Below are 20,730 nucleotides of genomic sequence, written 5' to 3'. Positions count from 1 at the left end.
GCCATAAATCAGCAAATGGACTATATGCCATGGGCCTTGCTTCTCTAGTAAACACAGTGTCTATTAGAGCTGTCTCACTTTCATTGCTGGAGCACCTTATGATAAAGGCATGCAAAAGGGATGTCATTTTAAGCTGTCAGTGGAGGATACTTTATACAGGAAAAATCCCAATCCTCCCCTTCCCAGCCCACAGAGAGAGATGGAAGACACTGGACCAGGACAAATGTGTTATGTGAGCCTTTGCTGGGGAAAACAGGAGGGGGATGCTTGGCCAGGGGAGGCAAGCCAGGAGCTGCAGGTGATGGCCAGACTGGCAGGACCCTGCCTGTACCGATGGGGCCCTCTCACCCTGTGCCCAACAAGAAGAGTGGCCGCCATCCAGAGATCACCAGCAAAGGTGGTGGTGATGAGGCGGGTCCGAGGTGGAGCCAAGAAGCGGCATTGGTGAGCTGGGGTCAGGGAGGTCCCTGGCCAGGCAGTCATGGCCACAGCACAGCTCAGGTGAGCACCACAGCCCAAGGCCTGGGTTTAAATGCAGTTAAATGCAGCTGCTGAGCAAAGCAGGGGAGGTTCCTGATGAGGTCTCCTAGGGCTGTTTCCCAGCAGTCTAGATACAGCCTCCTCTCAACTTCATGTAAAACAGACTTGCTTGAATTATAAGGCCTTTAGAAACCAAAACATGACTATGAATATATATATGTAAGAGTGGCATAGAAGGTTACTTGTTATCACATACCTGAGAATCTGGCTGCAACCTATAAGCCACGCAGCTTTATTTGTTAAGAAAAACAACACATTGCAGTGTGGATTAATAGCAGCAGACCAAGGTTGATTAAACAAGTTGTTGGCTTGCATTTGCCTCAGCACTTGGGACTCTACCTGCTTGCTACTCTGGTTCTGGCTACACAGATCAAGCAGGATAAGTACACCCTAGTGACATTTTATTGAATAGTATGTGCCAATGTGAGGAGCTGATTTGCTTGCTCATGTGTAACACAGCTCTCATTCCAAATCTGTCATGTGCTAGGAAATGCTGTAACCCTTCCTGGTATATGATACTCTACTAATTGGCCAGGTATGCAGTGTACTTCAGCGAATCTGCTTGGCACTGACTTACAGGAATGTTTTGAAAGGATGGTTTCATATGGCTGGTGTGAAATAAATAGGAAACTGGGACAAAAAGCTAGAAGAAGTGATATTGGGTCCTAGGGGGATAAGCAAAACAAGGAGAATCTTTTTTGTCTTCCTGGTATTGTTTATGCATGGCTGCTGTTTAGTAAGACTATCTTCAGAGTCTGTGGCTGGTTTTGAGACGCAACAGACCATGCAAGGACAATTAATTCCACAAAGCTGACACATCCAGGACCGTGACTGACCAGCAGGTACTCATGTGGAGGCAGGAATTAAATCCAGATGTCTAATTTGTTTAAAATCAAAGAGAAACATCCAAACTACGACTTGTATGAAGGAAATGGAAATTATGGCAAGAAACCATCATCTATCAGCAGTTCCCTATCAACCGTGTGAAAATGGCACATTATATGTAGTTGTCAGATAGCAAGCAGTACAGGCTAGATCTGTGTCCTTTGCTGCTAAATAATTATTTAGGGTCCTGAAGAGCCTAGTGCCCCCTTACAGTGAAGCAGAGTGCTGCTGGTACTCTCGGGTGATCAGGGCTGCTCTGGCATGCTGTGAACACACCACCAGCATGCAATGCAGGCATAGCTCTAAGGGACAAACCCTGCAGCAGTAATCTTGATATGAAATATCTTCTTTATGTGCCCATTTTCAGAGATCTGAATTCCCTGATTGTCCATAATGCATATATTAGTTCGCTCATTAACCCTCTGTAAATTAATCTTTCAGCCTGATGTCTAGTTGTGGTTGCAGGGATAGTCAGCTCCCTGGACAGAGATGAAAGACACAGCACCTCTTTAAGGCTGCAGTGATGAGGGCACCCTCCAGTTTATGCAGCCCTAACCCATCACATCTCTGACATGAGGGTGCAATCCGGCCACCCTGCTGTAAAAGCACTATTCTGGCAGGCACCATCACAGCCCCATCACTGTGTTGGGCACTAAAGAACAGGTTTCTGTCAAAAAGTGTAGCAGGTAAGAACTGAATTCATTTGTGAAAAATGTCCTGCCGATGGAGCTTGCATGGAAGGAGCGTTTTCCCAACTTGAAAAGAAACTTCTTCAGTGTATAAAGGAGCTCTCAGGTTGTAATTTGTTATAATTAAACTAGTTAAGACTGATACCGGAAGGAGGCAAGCCAATTAGTTTGGGACGTCAATTTTTGTTTGCCACTGTCAAAGTCTGTTAAAGGAACTTGATAGATTGCTGGGTTGGCTTTTTCAACCAGATAATCCCCACGTGAAAGACAAGCAGCTTGATTCAGAGAAGCACATTGCAATTGCCATTGAAAAAAGGCTGCTCATGCCAGTGTGGTGCTTGGAAGTGACAAAGGTGTTGCAACGCCTGAGTTGTGGACAACTGGATGGAGAGGTGAAACTCAAGATCCAAACATGGAGAAGAGGCCTGCACAGCAGCTGTGAACAAAGAAAGCCTGCACTCAAAGCTGTTTGAAAGAGACAAGCCACCAGTTGTCTGGGCTAAAATCTGTCATTTTGGGGACAGGACTACAGGCTTTTGAATAGCCCAATTATGTGTTCTCAGGTTTTAAACAAGAAAAGTTAGTCTTGTCACATGCTAACCAGCAACCATACCCCTAGATTCAAACTCTAATATCCTTATTGATATATGGTAAGTACCATCTTCTTAGTACCATCTTCTGCTCTACTGAAAGAAAGCAGGTCTTAAATAAAACCAGGAATAATTCCTATGGTTTTAATTGGTAGAACTCTATTGAAAATTATTTATAGTAGTTAATGTCATATCTTAGCACTAAAAAAACCTTTCAGCAAATCCAGGCTATGACCTGTTTCATTTTATAGAGTTCCTTCAGATCATAACTGAACTTCAAAAAATTTGTTTCAAATTTTTGTGTAAAAAAATCTTTACGAATAGGAAAGAGCTAGAGACATCAGCCCAAACAGTAGTTCCTCCACCAACGCCAGAAATTGTAATATATAATCACTCTATGTCACTGTACCAGGCAAAAATCTGTTAATTTCTTGATATAGTTCCTGTTTTCAGGTACTGAAGACATCAGCCTCTCTTTTATGAAACTGATGGTACCTGGTCAGTCCTTAGTGACTATATAGTGCCATATTTCTGCAGTCACATCTCCAGTTTTGCTGTCAATTACCATTGCAAATCTGATTCTCTGTAAAATTTGAATTAAGCAGAAACTTGGGAAAGGAAAAAAAAGTCTAAAAGTTTGAAGGACAGATCTTCAGCTGTTCTAAGTATGACTTATTACTGCTACCAGAACACTTTATACCAACTGATAATCCGCTCTGAGGTTTTAAGATTGTCAGCAAATTCTGTTTTGCAGTACAAACCTAGTCATTTCCTGAAATTGCATGTTACAGTTAAGCTTAAGAAAACTATCCAAGTTTATTTAGAAAGTCAACACTTATTTCCTATGTAGCTGACTGATCTGGGACTCTCCTATCACCTTACTGAAAGTATGTGTTGCAAAAATAAAGGAATTATTGCTTAAGGCTTCCTACAAAAATGTTAGCCAAAGTGTTCTACTGTATTGGAGGACACAGCAATTAACATTCAAATCCATTTATTATTCTCACGATTTTTTTCCCCAACATGTACAGATTGATTGGTACTATCTTTTGTGTCTCAATTTAGAAAAGAATGACAGTTTCCCTCAGCATCACAGTATACATTTTGGCTTGTTCTAATGAAGACAAATTCCACTCAATCAGGATCATTCTGTTCATTAAGTGAGACAGATGGTAGACTCACGGCATTGGTAATGATTCCGAGATTTTAAGTGTATTTGGAATATACTGGTGTGTTCCCCAGCTAAAAAGTGATCAATATTTCAGATGAAAGAGAAGTCAGGTTCTCTCTTTGCAAAATTTTTGTGGTGTGTACACAGCTCTTCATTAGAAAGCTGAAAACCTGAAGGACCCACAGAAAGGCAGGGTTTAGACACATTCAGACAAATTTGTAAAACATGGTCCAGCAGATGTGTCTGTCTTGGTAGAAAATTAAACACATGATTCCAAAGCTCTGCCAGAACAGAGTGTGAATCTGCGCAACCAACGGGGATGTAGTGCTGCTTCGCTTCCTCCCGCCTGGTCCTGAGGGTAGCACAGGGGTCAACTGGAGGCCTTTAGTCTGTCAGCCCATAATAATTAATGCAGGGAAATTAATGCTGAAATGAATCATTGTGCTAGATGCTCATGTCCTGGGCTCTCTCTGTACTTGAGAAAGTTGAAGCAAGGCAGCTTCTGGAAACTGTCAGACACTGAATGGTGCTCAGATACCTCCACCTCTGAAGTTCTGGAGCCATCACAAACACAGAAGGCTGCATGCACTGTCTAGGTAGACATCATCACTGTTTAAGGCATCATGTAAAGAAATTAAATAATCCGTTGTGCTAAGCAGAAGTAAATTATTACTGAAATAGATAAAAATGTGTCCACCTTATTAAAATATTACAGCTATAGAGCAAGTCACGCTGTATCTTTTTCATAATGCCTGAAAAATGATATTATTCATATTAGTTTTGTGACAAACTACCTGCTTTTTAGTGCTACGACGAGGTTTTCAAGTTAGGGCAAACCTGGTACTTTGTAGTATTCTAGAATATAAGGGAAAAGAGTGTATGAGGGAATGCACAAATACAGGAGGGCAAATGACATTATTTTCATACAAAGCATCCCTCTTTTTGGCACAGTCTGACTTCACACACAAAGACATACCTTTTAAGGTATATCCAGTCCTCAGAATACTAAGAAAGGGTTTTATTCATTTGTGATTTCTGTTGACTTTGTCTTAAGACTTACTTCATACTCTGTTTCAGGGAAGGTTAACATATGTTCAGGTTGTGTTTTTCCCAAAGACAGTGAGGGCTTTGATTTAATTAGCTGGGAAACAGGTGGATGCACCACAAGAGCCTTGTCACCTAAGAATGATAGACTCTACCTCCATTGTATTTATTATCATCTCCATTAGGTTCATATTGATAAACAACACAAATAGACTTTAGAAGGGAAAGAATCAAGACAAGCCTTCTTCTAGCTCTCATATGCTCAGACTTGAAAAAACATGATTCAAGAGAAGACTGCAAATTTAGGATCTAGATGTATTTGGACCAGAAATTACCAGCTGAAGACTGTTTAACATATTTATGAAGGAACTTAGTGGACCTCTGTTCAGCTTCTGGTAGAATTCAGCATTGGAACGGGCTGCCCAGGGAGGTGGTGGAGTCCCCATCCCTGGAGGTGTTTAAGAGTAGGGTCGACATAGCGCTGAGGAATATGGTGTAGTTGGGAACTGTCAGTGTTAGGTTAACGGTTGGACTAGGTGATCTTCAAGGTCCTTTCCAACCTAGATGATTCTGTGATTCTGTGATTCTGTGAAATGTAGAGATACACATATCAGAATGAATGTCCTTCCTGACAGTCCCATCAAAAAACCATAAAATGAGAAAGCACAAAACCAGAAACAGCCCCAAAACCCTAATGAAGTTTCTGCTGAATTCTGAGTCACATAGTCTCTGTGGAGACATGCAACTCTCTGGGGCGTACAACTGTGCACAGCACTTTAAATAGTAATTAAGAAGAAAAACAAAGTGTTCTGTTAAAGACTGCCAGTACCCCGGAGAAAACAGCTTTGTGTATCACTTAATGCTAGTGGTGACAGAATAGAAAACAAAATACCACAGAGTTACATACATGTTCTTTGTCTAGAAGTATTTACAAATAACTTTACAAATTTTTACACACATTTTCAGGTTTTCTTGTTTACTTTTAAATTAAGAGCAAAATTAGTCCCCAGAAGCTTCTAAGGCTTCAACTAGTGCCTTGTACTGTATATTCATGCTTGGCTTCTTCCTGGGAGAAGGGAGGAAAAGAGTTTAAAAATGTGCAAATCACAGACATCTAAAGAGCCCTAAAGTGTAAGGGTTCCTAGAGACTGATATCCACAGAGCGGTCGTCCTACTTCTCTTCAAATCGAGACAGCTAGTGGTGGTGGGCTCAGGGCAAAAGAGACTGGGAAAGGAGAAGGAGCCATATACAAATTGCAATAATTAGATGAGTACATTAGTGCTGGAATGTTTGGGTAAGAAGAGTCATAGATCAATTCCTACTGCACACAGAAGTTCAAACAATGCAAGGAGTGGACATTGTGAATTCTAAATACAGCATTGAAATGATCTCTTGTACACTGTTAGGATTTGACTCCTGCTGCATATTTTGGAGTCAAAATTACTGTTTACTGACACAATCTTGACCAGGCACAGTATGATTCTATCAGTCAAAAAATACTGACTTTTGTGAAAGATGCACCCTTCTAGTTTTCACAGGTTGTTTTGTTTTCATGCCTTAACACTAAATGTTGTAAAAATATTGAAATTAAAAAAGAAAAAATTTACAATTTACAAGTGTCCATATAAGTAAATTATTCAAAAATTCAAGATAATCTACAAGGATCTACGAAATAACAATGCTGATAATGACACTGGGCCTGTGGGAAGAACAATCCACATGCCATGAGAAACGGATAGTGGATTTCTTCCAGAACGATGAGTCACAAGGTTGGTCTTTTCTTCTAAAATCTGTTTCTTCAGCTACAGCAGCAGAAGTCTTGAGTCCATGTTCATCACTTACTTCGACCTAAAAAGCAGAATATATGAATTACTTACAATGAAAACCTATTCTGTTTATCTTCTAATTTGTAAGATGTATATTCACATCAGCTGACAGGTTAGTAACTAATGAATAAGTGGATAAAACACCTCTGGTCACTTATCTCCTCAGCTGTAAGACCTACATATAAGGTCAAGAATGAATGACTGGGTACAAAGCAGTAGCTTTGTATCATGCATACCACAAAGGCAAAAAACATTTGGGAAAAAATCCTGCAGGTGGTGAAAGATGTCTGAAGCTCATCTAATAATAGATTCTTTTTAGCATAATGTATTTAAACAGTGTAAGATGTATTTTCACCAGGTTATAAAATTCTGACATGATGTGATTACAAATGTGTATTTGAGCTGGACTCACACTATTTATAGTCCTCACCACAACCACATGCTTACTGGATCTATGTATTTTCACATGACTCCTTGTAAACCATGTTAACTTGTGTGATCTTGGAAAATCTATGATGGTCTTTTGCAGCAATTTTACAGTGGGTAGGGTCTCAGGAGAAGATACAAACAGGATAGGACCACATAGACACATCACAGAGCAGTGACCTCTCCACTGGTAGAATTTCTCAGATGCTGAATCAGTCCCAGAAGTTAGCAATGTCCCTAGAAATGCTAGAGATATCCCTAATTGGAATTAGGGATTCAGTGTCTGTCCAGACAGGGTTGCCCAAAGCTGTAGTAGCACTGGATCAGATGTACTCATCCAAACAGGAATAAGGCACATGTAAGCTTTAACTTCTGCAAACCATTAATAATAATGATATAAAACCCTAATGCAAGCCAAAATGCAACTTATTTTTTTTCTTCTAATCCCTATGGTCCTCTCTTTTCCATGTAGCAGTACATGAAGTAATTCTAAACACTACTGAGTGACCTGGATGTTGATATTGTGCTTGAAACAGATGAAAACACAACAGTCGTCTTCTTTATAGTCCATGTGCTTTGGTCCTAAAGAGAACAGGACGATTTTTTTTCCACTTCCCTGTTGTCTCCTGCTTTACACACATCTTAGCTGAAACTGCATGGTTCAGGGCAAAGATCCTGTTTCTCCTTGTCCAGTAGCCTAATGGAGTTATAGGCAGAACGAAGAGCAAACAGACAAGCTATGATCATTCATATTTGCATTAGAAGATGTTCCCCATGAGAACAAGTTTGAATTTAACCTCTTCTCAGGGGTGAAAAGAAAAACTAATCTTAAACCTGATAATCCTTAATAATTATGGCAGCACCAAGTAGACGTTATACTGAATATGAGTACTTGATAAAAGCAGACTGTCTTCTACACACTTTAGATGAGGCCACAGAACCTTGTCTTTTCAATGGGTTATGTTTAATTAATTTATGAATGAAATAAGGGAAATAAAAGGGGTGAGAAAAAGGGAAATATAGCCAAGCTTTCATCTGTAAAAAGCATCATGCTAATTTTTCCCATGAGTAAAGTGGTAAAGATGGAAAAAGATCTGTAACCTTTATTAAGGCTTTTAATGTATTTAACAAGCATTATTCATGTTCAATTCTAAGAGAACAGAAATGGAGTTTTTCACAGCCTGGATACCAGAAGTCACATTCCTTAGAGATACTATGGATTCTCAGACTATATATAACTGATAGAGATAGCGATTAATGTATCAAAAAAAAGTAAAGGCGGCTGATGTGCTACAGAGAGATAAGCATCTGCAAATTTCTGGTACAATCCAGTGACCATTCAAATTTTTTCCAGCAATTTGGCTTTTAATTCAGACTTTGATCATTGATAGTATTTTTCCTCCTGCTTAGGTAAACATCCTCTCTGTATCTTTCAGAGCATAAACCAAAACATAAATAAAGAAGAAAACAGTCTTTCAGTTTTATACTTCTAGCAGCAATAAAGAGGCCAGAGAGGGTCCTCCCAGCTGTACAAGAATACCCATACATAGGAAATGGGAAGATGCCATTTATTTTCCAGTATTGCAAGCTCACCAGCAACCCCCAAATCCTTTGAGCTACTTAACCAAAATCTGCTATCAAAGAACAAGTTCTCAGATTCTGTGACTTTTCTACTGCAAAACAAACGAACATATTTTGCAGGAACATATTTATAAGTCTTTTGTGAAAATATCTTTTTTTCCTCTCCTGTAATTATATAGTTTGCTAAGAAAGTACTAAACATTTATTCACCTAATATTTTAAAAATTAACTTGAATGCAGGTTTAGGGATTAAAATCTTTTATGGATAAGTGTAAATGTTGTAGCTGTGGCCTTCTTCCTCCTGGATACAAATTTCACTTTTTCAGTCTATCAGCTTATTCAGAATGGTCAAAACCCCATTTTGCTGTCATCTTCCCCACAGAAAATGCAGCAAAATTGTCATTTAATGAAATATTACTGAAAATGCAGATTCCAGTGCAGAGGGTGTACTTAATGCCATATCAAACTGTTCATTGTTTCATTTTGTTGTCTTAATGTGCTATTCCTTCTTGTTCTATTATACACTGTCATACTGAGAAAGGGCTTTTCTCCTTTTTGGGCCTTTATAATCCTACAATATTTACTCACTAAATTTGAGTAAATTTTTGTCCGTATTTATTTCTACAAACTGAAATTCAGCATTAATAGAACATATTTAAAAACATGCAAAAATTAATAAAGTCACAAGCAAAGTTCACGTGTCAAGTGCCGACTCAAAACATTTACTTAGCAATTGTCCACTTTAATTTAAAACTCCCAGCACATACATACATGCATACACCTGGAAAAACCTTCAAACCCATTTTAATTCTGTTAACTAGTAAGTAAAATACAGTAAGTCATTCAATCAGTTTCAGTCAATTAGCTGCACATGGGCTTCATGTTGCATTTAAGATGCATGAAAGACCCAAAGGTAAATTTAAAGACAGAAAGCATCCAGGCAACAATTTACAAGCATCTAAGAAGAATTTCCAAATGAACATCTTCTGTTTTACCAATAATATTTTGAAATATCATCTATTTGAAGTTATCTGAACTTCTGCCAAAATATATGTACTAGTAATGTCTTCCCATATCTTAATTTATTCCAGATAAAAAGAATAGATATGCATCCAAACTTACACATTAGGTAGCAAAGTAAGAAGAACCTATGAAAACATGATTTTCATGGTGGGAGCAAATAAGTGGTGACAAAGAGATAATGAACTTCCAGTGAAACTCTACAGATAGATTTTAAGCTGACTAGCAGTTTTTCAGCAAACATATTTCTTTTAGTAGCAAGACAAATGTAAAAGCTTCTGCTTTTCCATAAATGGGTTAATCTCATTAAGGTTTATGCAGCAGCAGCAGCCATAAACCAGCTCTTTTCTTGCTAGAAAGTCAGCAGGAAAGCAATTCCATCCTTCACTGAGAGCCTCTCCTTGCGTTAAGCCGAGGCACAACATGGCAGACGTGGTGATATCTACTAATCCTTTCTTTAGCGGGTATTTCATCAATGACAAAGTGTCCTTACTCGCATGTTTTATGTGGATTCATTTTTAATTAAGTGCTAATTAAAATATAATTAAATTATTAGTAACCTGATGCCAAAATTATTTCAGGAGAAGGTTAGCTTTCAGTCCAGTTAGAAGGATTAATGTGGTCCATAGGACCAGAACCTTACCTACAGGCTTTACAGGCTTTAACTCAACATGTTCCTGGGGGGGCTGTCGGTAGGAGTATGTGTCAAGTCCGCCTATGAAATCAACTGAAAATACAACAGTTCCAGAAATGAACAAATGGAAATGAAAATATGTCAACTGAAAAGAAATATGGACAAATTATGTTAAAAAAAATAGTAAGCACATGCACAGGTTTGTATACAAGAAATAAACCAAGTAGGTAAAGATGCTGTGGAAACTGCTTACAGAAGGCTCTGTGCTCTGTCTTCCTTGGAGTCCATTTACCCCTGTGCCTGGCAAGGCAGGATAGCGGCTGGTTGACCAGACATGCCCGCTCCTGCCCAAGTGCCTGCAAAAGGAGCATTTACGGATCTGCAGAGTGTGTCAACAGAAACCACTGTGGGGTAATGTAGCTGCTTCTCTTTAGGGCAGTCTCAGCATAAATTTTGTAATTCACTTTCAACTCTTTTTGAAGTGTTCAGAAATTTAGGCAGTGGAAACAGTTTAGCTTGTGAACCTAATTTCACCTGAACTTTTATGACTCAGTGGACTTCCAGGAATGTAATGCACCACCAAAAACCAAAGGTGTGTCCACTGAGTTAAGAATAAACAGGTGAGAACTGAATGTGAAAAAGCAGCAGCATCTTCTCCGGATGAACTTGTGGGGACAGGAAACCTTTTCAGAATCCTCCCACTTTCTCTCAAGATTTCTGTGTCAGAAATAATGTGGGGATTTCTGCTCTTGAGAAATTTTTAGTTTCTTATATGGTGATAATGATTTTAAAATAAGACATTTTAGTCTGAGTCTTGTATCTTGTTATTTTTGGTAAGATTTTAAGCAGGTTCAAGAAGCCACATGTCCAAGCTATCATAGAATTCTTAAAAGCAGGTTCATGGAGAGGTTGTTTTTCTGTTGATTTAGAAGGGCTTATTGCAGACCTGTGCAGAGCTGACGAATCCACGGCACGTTAGGATTCTTTGGCCACATGGAAAGCAACTGCCTTCATTTGTTTCTATATGGGCATATATGTAAAAGTCCTAAGCAGAATTTAGATCCTCATTGTGTTAATTGCTGTATGAGCACCTAATAAGAAACAGCCCCTTCCCAGGCAATGTATGCACTAGGTAAACAAAGAAAGAAAGTGCTCATCCAGGATGAGGGGATGGGGAGATAAGGCTTAGAGATTGAAGGGATGGTGAAATACCCACTGAAATCTGTGGAAATGCTCCTGTTGATTTTAGTTGCCTCTCCTCTTGAGTCCAGGGAAGGGGTAGCTTGGCTGAAAACTGAACTTCATGTACTTCAATCATATAACATTACCTTAGCCGCAAGACTTTTAGCTGCAAAACTGTCTGAGCAGGACATAAAGCTAAAGACCCAGCCCAGCCTGAGTGCCAGCCCTAGCCTATCTGCACCTCCTCTTTATACTGTATTTCCTTCATGTTGCAGCTCTCCTTCAGAATGCTGTCACTAAATAAAATATCAAAATTGACTTAAGCACTAATGGGACCGAACCTTTACATATATTTTTGTAAAAGTTGATTTTTAACATATCTAGATCTCTAATTTAAGTCATAGTTACTTATTCATTTTTAAAAATAAATTGTGTCCATAGTGATTTTTTTGTGTGTGTGTGTGGTTATATACTTCAGTTTTCCCTGCTCTCTGAAGGGGTTTATGTTTTTTTACCGAGAAGATGTGATAGAAGGAGTTAGAAAGTATGTTTTTGAGATAATTCCCCCCTTGAGAATGACACATCATTCCTCTCAGCAATCACAAGCATCATCTCCAACTGTAAGCAGGGAGAGAATACAAAGCAACTAGACCTTCTATCAACAAATATGGTTGGAGAAAGAAATGAAGTCAATACGTAGTAATGATTGACAACATAGACATGTCTTTGTCTGACAAAGAAAATATATTTAATAGCACCATCCAACAAGTTTTGAGATGAGCTGCTCAAACCTGTTTAGCTGAGGCTTTCTCTTTTGCAGTCCAAGATGTGTTATATAGTATTAAAGTTGAATTCACCTTAAAAGTCATGTGAAGATAATACTCAAAGCAAGAAGCTGCTCTATCACACAAGACAATAGAATGTGCCATTTATCATTATGTACTCTATTTTATAGCTGATAGCTCTTTAATATGAAGATTCATCATCAGTTATTTGAATTATAAGTTACTTTTAGTTTTAAAAATGCGGTCTGATTTTACTTGATATTTTCACCACTTATATCTTGTAGACTTCCAGGACTAAGACCACAAATAGCCATTAAATATAGAAATCTGAATTTTTATTTTCATTTGATACAAAGACATTAGATGTATGTTTCAGTTCAAACAGACATCTTAGACATCCAACTTTGATCAAATACTTTAAAGCTTTACATTGACTGAACTTTTCAGATGCATACATCCTTCTGTTTAATTGGCCAAAAGTAAACAGCAATATTTGTATAGGTTTCCCAAGGGGAAAACATTAGTTCAAGGATGATATAAAATAATTGGTTTTGTTTATTTCTGACTGGTTAATGGATTATGGGTAATTTCTGCCACAGATTCAGAGGACTACAATAATTAACTTCAGAAAGTTGCATATGCCTGGAAGAAAGTTAAACCAAAAAAAAAATTTCTATGTAGTTCTATAATTCTATGCATTAAATTAAAAAAAAAAAAAAAGCACAAAAAACAACCCACAACTTGTTAGCAATAGGGATATTCAGTCACTAAACAAGGAACACACCATGGAGTCAAGTCATTAACTACAGTCATGCAGAGAGAAACTTAAAATCCTAGGGAGAGGATTTTTTAGCACCCCACAGATAATAGCAGGTTACAGCAGAAGCTAGTTATTTTATCTGCAGCTGGCTGCAAAACATGATCCATATTCCCAGGGAATTGCTCTCTCTTTGTGTCACCTCAGTTTTGTGGTCATGCTGGATGCTTAATGGCCAGTATGAAATGTTCCTTTAGAGTTCACTACCTGCTGGGCTTGGAAGTGCAAATCTGTGCTGGCTGTCCACCACGGGTAGTCCATTAAAATGATGTTCATTCACTCACAGGCCATATCAGAGGAACAGTTGTCATAATCTGCCTGAGTGAGAAAAGTGCAATACGCCGCTGGCTGAAGAAAGTGTATCCACTGTCATTAGTAATTTTGAGGGTTATTCTTCTCTAGACAGATGACATTTAGGTTTGCCTTACTACTATTAATCCAGCGCATTCACCCATATGCCAGTTAAAATTTGCTTTCGTTTGAAGTTAGCGCAGAAGAATCAGAGCTGTGGAAAAAATCCTTTCTCCTTTCCCACCCTCTCATCTGGAATTCAGCTTCTCTGGCAATATCCTACTGACCTGCTGGCAGGCTCTGTGCAAGCAGCTGCCAGAGCTTGTCAGCCTATTGGTATATTACTAATTTCTCCTTTCAAAGTTGGCAAATTCTAAGCATGTCTGGAAGTGCAGGGTACGAACAGAGCAGCAGTATGCAGATAGCACAATTCTTAGTAAATCCTGCCAGCCTCTTGGTCTGGAATACCTTAGATCCTATTGATGCTTGCCTCTCTTTTCTATAAATGAGGGCTTTTTATAAATGATGGCTTGAATGGCTGGTACCTTCAGCTGTCCCCTTTCCAAGAGAGGGACAGGCTAGCAGCTGCCTGAATGTCTGCTTTTACATAAAGAAGACTTTCTTAATTTAGGGGGTTCCAAATACTATTTTGCATTGCATTATTTTCCTTGTGCTGTGATTTTTTGAATGGCAATGTATTAATGCAATTGTATTCATTAAGAAAAGGTATGTAACTGGGGAGGGTGTAACCAGGTCACGTAAGTGACAGGCAGTAAAAAAAGGAGTCAAAGTCAACAAGAAAGAGAAAACAAAAATGGGGGATTGATGATAAGTTAGTGCTAGATGCATAAAGTCCAAACTTTGGACTTCCCAATGTTTGCACATGTAGCTTATATAAACTTTCCAGATAAGCATCGTTTTTTTCTAGGGTTTACTTTTTCAGTTGCCTTCCATTCTCAAGAGACACACTGTTCTTACACCCTTCACTGAACCAGGCAGACTGATCCAGCTATCTGGAGTCAATACCATCCATTTTCATTCTAAGTCTGAGCACTGAAGCCTCAAGTCATGAAGCAGAAGAATGACACATTCCTTTGCAGTATCCCAGGAATAGCTTCCCATTTCTGTAGAGGACTAAAACAGGGAAAATGTGGGCAAGACAATTAAGAAAAGGAGAATAAGAGACATCAGTAATCATATGTGGCACTGTGATTGCTACTCTGTCTCTATAAAGTACTAGCAGACAGTAATCAGGTTAAAACAGGATAAAGTGGTAGAAAATTACTAAGAGACAACCTTTTACATAAACTTTTATTACTAGAAGCTAGAAAGGGAATATTTCAGGGTTCCACAGTAATTATTAAGATTTTGCACTAGATTTTCCTCTTAGTCTTCACCTAGTGAGATAGACCATCATTTTAAAAAATGCCCTATGCTGTAACGTGTAAGTACCATGCTTCTCCGAAGGACTGCGCTGAAAGAAGCATCCTCTCACAAGCTGCCTTAGAAAGGGCACTGGTATGGAAATTTTAACTATGATCTTTGCTACTGAACTCTCTCCTGATTTTATTGGTGTTGTGACATCCAAGATATCAGTATTGCATATCTAGACATTTTTTATTCTCCAAGGATATGACTGCTTAGTATGAGGAAGACAAAAGATACTAGGAACTAAAAATGGCTCAAACCTTCTTAACCCAGACCCCCAGTCATTCCAAATCTGAAAGTACCTTTCCAAAATGTTCTGTGTCATGCCTTTGAAAGCTATTTACAGCCATACCATCCCATTACTGAAGTTAAATGACAGGCTGCTTGATTATGGTTTTTTTCTTAAAGTAACTATTTCCCAACCACTTTCAAGTCATTAAGGACTCCTGGCCCGTACATGGTAAAAGTCCCTAGAAGAGTACAGTCATCACACATAAAGTCTACAGGAAAAATACTTATCCCAACTTTATTATCACTAATTTAGTATCAGAAAAGAATATACTTCAAGCTGCAAATATGTAGTAATTCTTTCCTTTACACTTCAGCAAACATCCATTTTTCGTGATGTGTTATCTGCAAATCCATATGCAAACTTTAAGTTGATGAGAAACGGTTTTCCATTTTGGTTTAAAATGTTACATTGTACTCTCTCTAAATACTTATCAGAGACTTATCTTTTTGGCAAAGCAAATCATCCTGGGCATCAAATATCCCATACTTCTCAGCATAGGTGACTATGACTTACACTATTCATCAGCAATGCCATCCAAAGTATTTCTGATCATAAGCTTTCTTCCTATATAGGTCACTATTTCTGTTCCTCATTTTAATGAAAATGCTAACATGTTAATAAGAATACTAAGATTTTTTTCTTAATTTTTTGTTTTGATAACTGAAGTACTTTTCTAATGACTAATAACTAAATGGCTTGTTATTTATTTATGGGAAAAAACATATGGAAGTTGTATGTAAGAACACTTCCAATAAAGAAAGCTTTTTTCTGAGGCTTGTATTTAAAGGTGCTATTGCTAGTTCTAGAATAAGATTTGAAATATAGTGAAGGATAGCCTTCTCTCTGCATATACCAAAGTAAATTGCAAACAATACAAATTACAAATTCCTACATAATTTTTATATAGTAAGAAAATGAGAAATGTGAAAAATCTTAGCTCACTTGTTTTCACTAATTACTGATTTTCCCCTGTCTGGCACCCTTTCAGATCTAATCCCTTTTGGTGCAGAATGCTCTGGGATTCCCTCATTTTCTTGCCATTAAAGTTACTATACTGCCTGTGTACAAATTAAGCTAACAAAGGAAAAATAAGCCATGCATAAATGGTATTAAATGCCCAGAAACTACATCTATCAATTACATTCACACAATACCAAGAAAGAAACAATGCCATTGAGTTTGCACACACATACCCAGACAATCCACTAAAATGGCAGCTCAAGTAGTCAAGAGTAAAGACTGTTGTACAGAAGGCTGCTACAGCTTCAGTCACACCTCCAAACACATGAGCTTCATGATAAATGTGTCCAAGTTGGCTTCAGAAGAGAAAGAACTCTGAATTTGCTTTTTGAAGTTATGCTTTGATCTTTTTTGGTATTCTGATTAAGAGATATATGTTATATATTAGTGTGACTTTATATTTCTGCTGAGTTTGGTGCTATAAACTACAGACTTCCTTTAAAAATGTTTAGTGCGGATGCTAAGACCAAGTGGGATTGATCTATTTCACTTACAGTTCATTGCTAAGTCATGAGTTAGGTGTTTTGTTCCTTCAAGTTGTTTCTTTTTTCCTATCAGTTGAGTCCCACGGGGCTCTATTTCTGCCCTGCTGTGCTTTGTATCCATACCAATTTCTTTTTCCTTCAGTTATTTGTCAGTATGATCCAATTATTTATTTTTGAGACAACACATAAGTATTTATATCTGCCTGGTTATTATATGTCTAAGAATATCACAACTGCTTTTTCCAACCTGAACTCCAAGTCACAGATGCTTTAGTATGTGAAATTAATGTTCCCTTTATATAATGCAGACTGTGTTCAACTGTACAGAATAATTAAAGATGAACTTCCTAGAGCAAAGTATTTACAAGATCAAATACATGACATAAAGCCATGCCTTTAAGAACATTTGTGACATTTGGAGGAAAAGATTTCTATGCATAGAAGAAAGTTCACATCATCCATTCACAACAGAATATTAACTTTATTTTAAAGAGTAAGTTACAGGACTGGAGGGATTCTTTTTATCATTGAGTGATTCTGGATTTTTGTTCCCACCTTCCAAGGGATGGAACACTGTTCCTGAACTTTGCTGCTATCATCCTCTGTGACATACTGGTTTGATGTGTTTGCATCCTTGCTTGTCTTATGAAGAGTAAACAGGAGTGAGCCAAGGATATTCAGGAGAGCATGTCTATGGTCATGGCACAGCACAGGACACAAGCCAAAACCAAGGAGCTGCCAACTTGCTCTTCAGGCAGAGGCTGCAATGGGGAGCAGCAAACCAGGTGCGCCTTAGAGACAATGGAGAGAATGCACTGCTAAGGACTTGGGAGGCCAAGCAGAGTCTGCTGCAATTCAAGAAACCAGAGACTTGTCTGAGATTCAGATGGGAAGTATGATTCTCCAACTGTATGGACACAGACAGCAAGGGAGGAATTTGTTATAGCCTCTCATTTCTATTCTGTATGATCCAGTAACTGAGTTTTCCAAGAAGTGTGCTAGTTATAATCCAATTCATTCTGCCTTTTTTGAGTTTTGTGTTGTGGTTTTCTTTGGGTGTTTTGTATAAAGGGGAGTGTGCATATCCACTTCAAAGATCTGGCTGACTAAAACTCTGTCACATTCAGCCCATGTTGCAATTTTTCTTGTCTTTCCTTTATAGCCCTATTTTCAAATCTTTGCTTTAAAATCTGCTTAACATCTCTGCCCATTAACATCTTTTGATGTGAGTCAGGAGAGTCTTCTTCCCTGACCGTTCCTTTCTTTATTAGTAGCTGACTTTGCTGGGATCCAGGTACAGAACTACTATCTTTACCTTGACAGACTTGACATCTTGAACTTGATACACGTACTAAAAAGTAGCCTGAGAGGTCAGGTATCAGCTTTTCCAGAAGAATACTGATCTGGTGATATTTTCCACTTTGTGATATCAAGCACATTAACACTGTGTAACATTGTTTTCCACTTCAGATGAGGCAATTTCCATTTCCTTATCCTCCTTCTCATTTATCATCCTGCCCATAGCAAAGCCCCCATGACCATCAGTGACATCCTGTGTAGAAATCGTGCTTCACCACATGACATTTGCTCCTTAGTGTGGGGCATCGTATGCATTCCCTCCTCTGCAACTAAACTGTGCTCACAGCTACACCTTGCTTGGCAGTGGTCTGCTTCAATCCTTGAGGAGGCAGACCCCAAGGCTTCCTACCACACATCTTCCAGGGTTTCAGCCTCTTTAAACTCCCAACTATTTTTTTTTTTTTCTCTGCTAAGCAGACAGTGCTGCCTCCAGCATTGCTGGAGCCTTCCTCTCCTCATCCCAGCGGAAAATCCCACATTCTGCCTCCCAGCAGGTAAGCCTGTGGTCCTACTGTGCCTTCTCTGAATTCAGGTCTACAGATCTGAAACAGAAGTGGATAAACTTCTTCTGTGATCTCCAGATTCTCAATCTTCTCCTTTCAATCTTTTATCTCTGTGTATGAGCACAAACCAGCAAGCTCTAATCTTCTGTTTGTTCTTGCCTTTATTTTTTCGAGATGGGGAAGCCAGCAAAATAAACCTTCTGTTGATCAGTGTCATGCCAGCCTTCTCTAGCCCCAATGAATGCACTATCAAGTCCTTCTATGGTACCCTCAGTCTGCCCCAGGATATCTGATCATCCACTATTTCAGAGCCATTCTGGATATAGCTGCTAAGTCTACTACTTAATCACATCCAAGTGCAACAATAAGTACTTGTTTGTCTCTGTGAGTGTTTCTCTGCAAATGGGGAAACTATTGCACCTTCTATTGTTATTGCTTTTGTCCTGCTCTATCTTTACCCACAAGTCATCTTGCCAATCTCTTAATATTTCTTTTGGCATTACCATCTCTGTCACCAACTCAAATTAGTTCCTCAAAACCCTGAAATATTTTATGACTACATTCTCAGCTTTGAACATAGAGCTAAGAATGTACAGCATTATAAAATTGGTATAACGGGCAGTGGTCTTCTCATATACGATGGAGTGAAAAAAGAAATATCATGCATGCCAGCAAATGTGATAGCTAGGAAAATGGTTTTCTCATTGTTAGGAAGTTGGTATCATTTCATATTAGGAAAAAGATGAATGTGCAAAAGAGGAATAGAGTCTGTAAAAGGATTAATACTCACTTTGAAGCTACCAGTGAATCAATCTGCTAATGATAAAGAAAGATAATGTAATACTGACCTTGTCCATAAAAAATTCTCTCCCTGAAGAAAGATGAAGTAAAAGATACACTTTTATGAAAACCTTGCAACTCTCAAATTTCAGTCCTCCAAAATAACACATTATCATGATTAAGGAGGAAAAGAAAACAAGTGGAAATCAATGCCAAGGAATAAGATTAATCATATAAATGGTGAGAGTCACATAGCATTATTTGGTTTTGTTACACCTAACCTGTAATATGGCAAAAAACACAGATGTACTAAGATTAAATTTCTGCTAACAAAACCAACCGTATATTTACTGATTCAAGGCAAAAGAATGTCAAATGAAGTTTAAAGTGACTCCAGCTATGACCCAGATCACAGAGCACTGGTAAGAGAAAGACGTGTTATGATATAGAGCTAATAAAGCACATCAGCAACACAGACTAAATACAATATATATAATATAGCCTTTTTGAAAAATAGGTTTTCTAGGAACAGATATATTTTATTTGACCAGATGGCCCAGCTGGGAAACCATATCAGCTATATCACCCGATTTAGTAAGATAACACCTCTTGCTATAAATTTTGCATCTTCCACATCCTGAAATCATTAGGTCTATTGAAATAGCACAACTAGGAAATCTGAAAAGTACAAAACAGGTTTACAATTAGGACTGTGCTGGCTTTGGCTGGGGTAGAGTTAATTTTCTTCACAGTAGCTACTATGGGGCTGTTCTGGATTTGTGCTGAAAACATTGTTGATAACACAGGGATATTTTAGTCACTGCTGAGCAGTGCTTACACAGAGTCCAGGCCTTTTCTGCTTCTCACGCTGCCCTACCAGCGAGGAGCCTGAGGGTACACAAGAAGTTGGGAGGGGACACAGCTGGGACAGCTGACCCCAACTGACCAAAGGAATATCCCGCACCATAATGACATCATACTCAGCATTTAAAGCTGGGGGAAGAAGAAGGAAGGGAGGGATGTTTGGATGCCATTTGTCTTCCCAAGTAACTGTTATGCGTGATGGAGCCCTGCTTTCCTGGAGATGGCTGAACAGCTGTTTGTCGATGGGAATTGGTGAATGAATTCCTTGCTTTGCTTTGCTTGTGTGTGTGGCTTTTGCTTTACCTATTGAACTGTCTTGATCTCAACCCATGAATTTTCTCACTTTTACCCTTCTGATTCTCTCTCCCATCCCACCAGGGGGGAGTGAATGAGTGAGCGGCTGTGTGGGGCTTAGTTGCCAGCTGGGGTTAAACCATGACAAGGAAGAATTTAAAAAGGTATTTTATGAAGGGTTGGAGGTGTGATGATATCAGAGAAGTAAAGAATAGCTAAAAAT

At 38.6% G+C, this 20,730-nt stretch overlaps 1 protein-coding gene across 2 annotated transcripts in view; it reads right to left on the bottom strand.

Moving 5' to 3' along the window:
• Positions 1-5,222: 5,222 nt before the first annotated feature.
• The window catches only part of NKAIN3 (sodium/potassium transporting ATPase interacting 3), a 399,276-nt gene continuing 383,768 nt past the window's right edge, over positions 5,223-20,730 (bottom strand). The window contains exons 6-7 of one of the 2 annotated variants that reach the window (XM_074882038.1): positions 10,417-10,500; positions 5,223-6,768 (exon numbers count right to left, since the gene is read on the bottom strand). In XM_074882038.1, the coding sequence (XP_074738139.1) occupies positions 6,755-6,768; positions 10,417-10,500 (98 nt within the window). In that variant the 3' untranslated portion in view covers positions 5,223-6,754. The remainder of the gene's footprint in view (positions 6,769-10,416; positions 10,501-20,730) is intronic. The other variant, XM_074882049.1, reaches the window with a different exon arrangement.

This window comes from Strix uralensis, chromosome 1 (assembly GCF_047716275.1).
Source record: "Strix uralensis isolate ZFMK-TIS-50842 chromosome 1, bStrUra1, whole genome shotgun sequence".
Taxonomy (NCBI): Eukaryota; Metazoa; Chordata; class Aves; order Strigiformes; family Strigidae; genus Strix; species Strix uralensis.
Note: the sequence above shows the minus strand (reverse complement) of the source record. Positions and strands in the feature narration are given on the sequence as shown.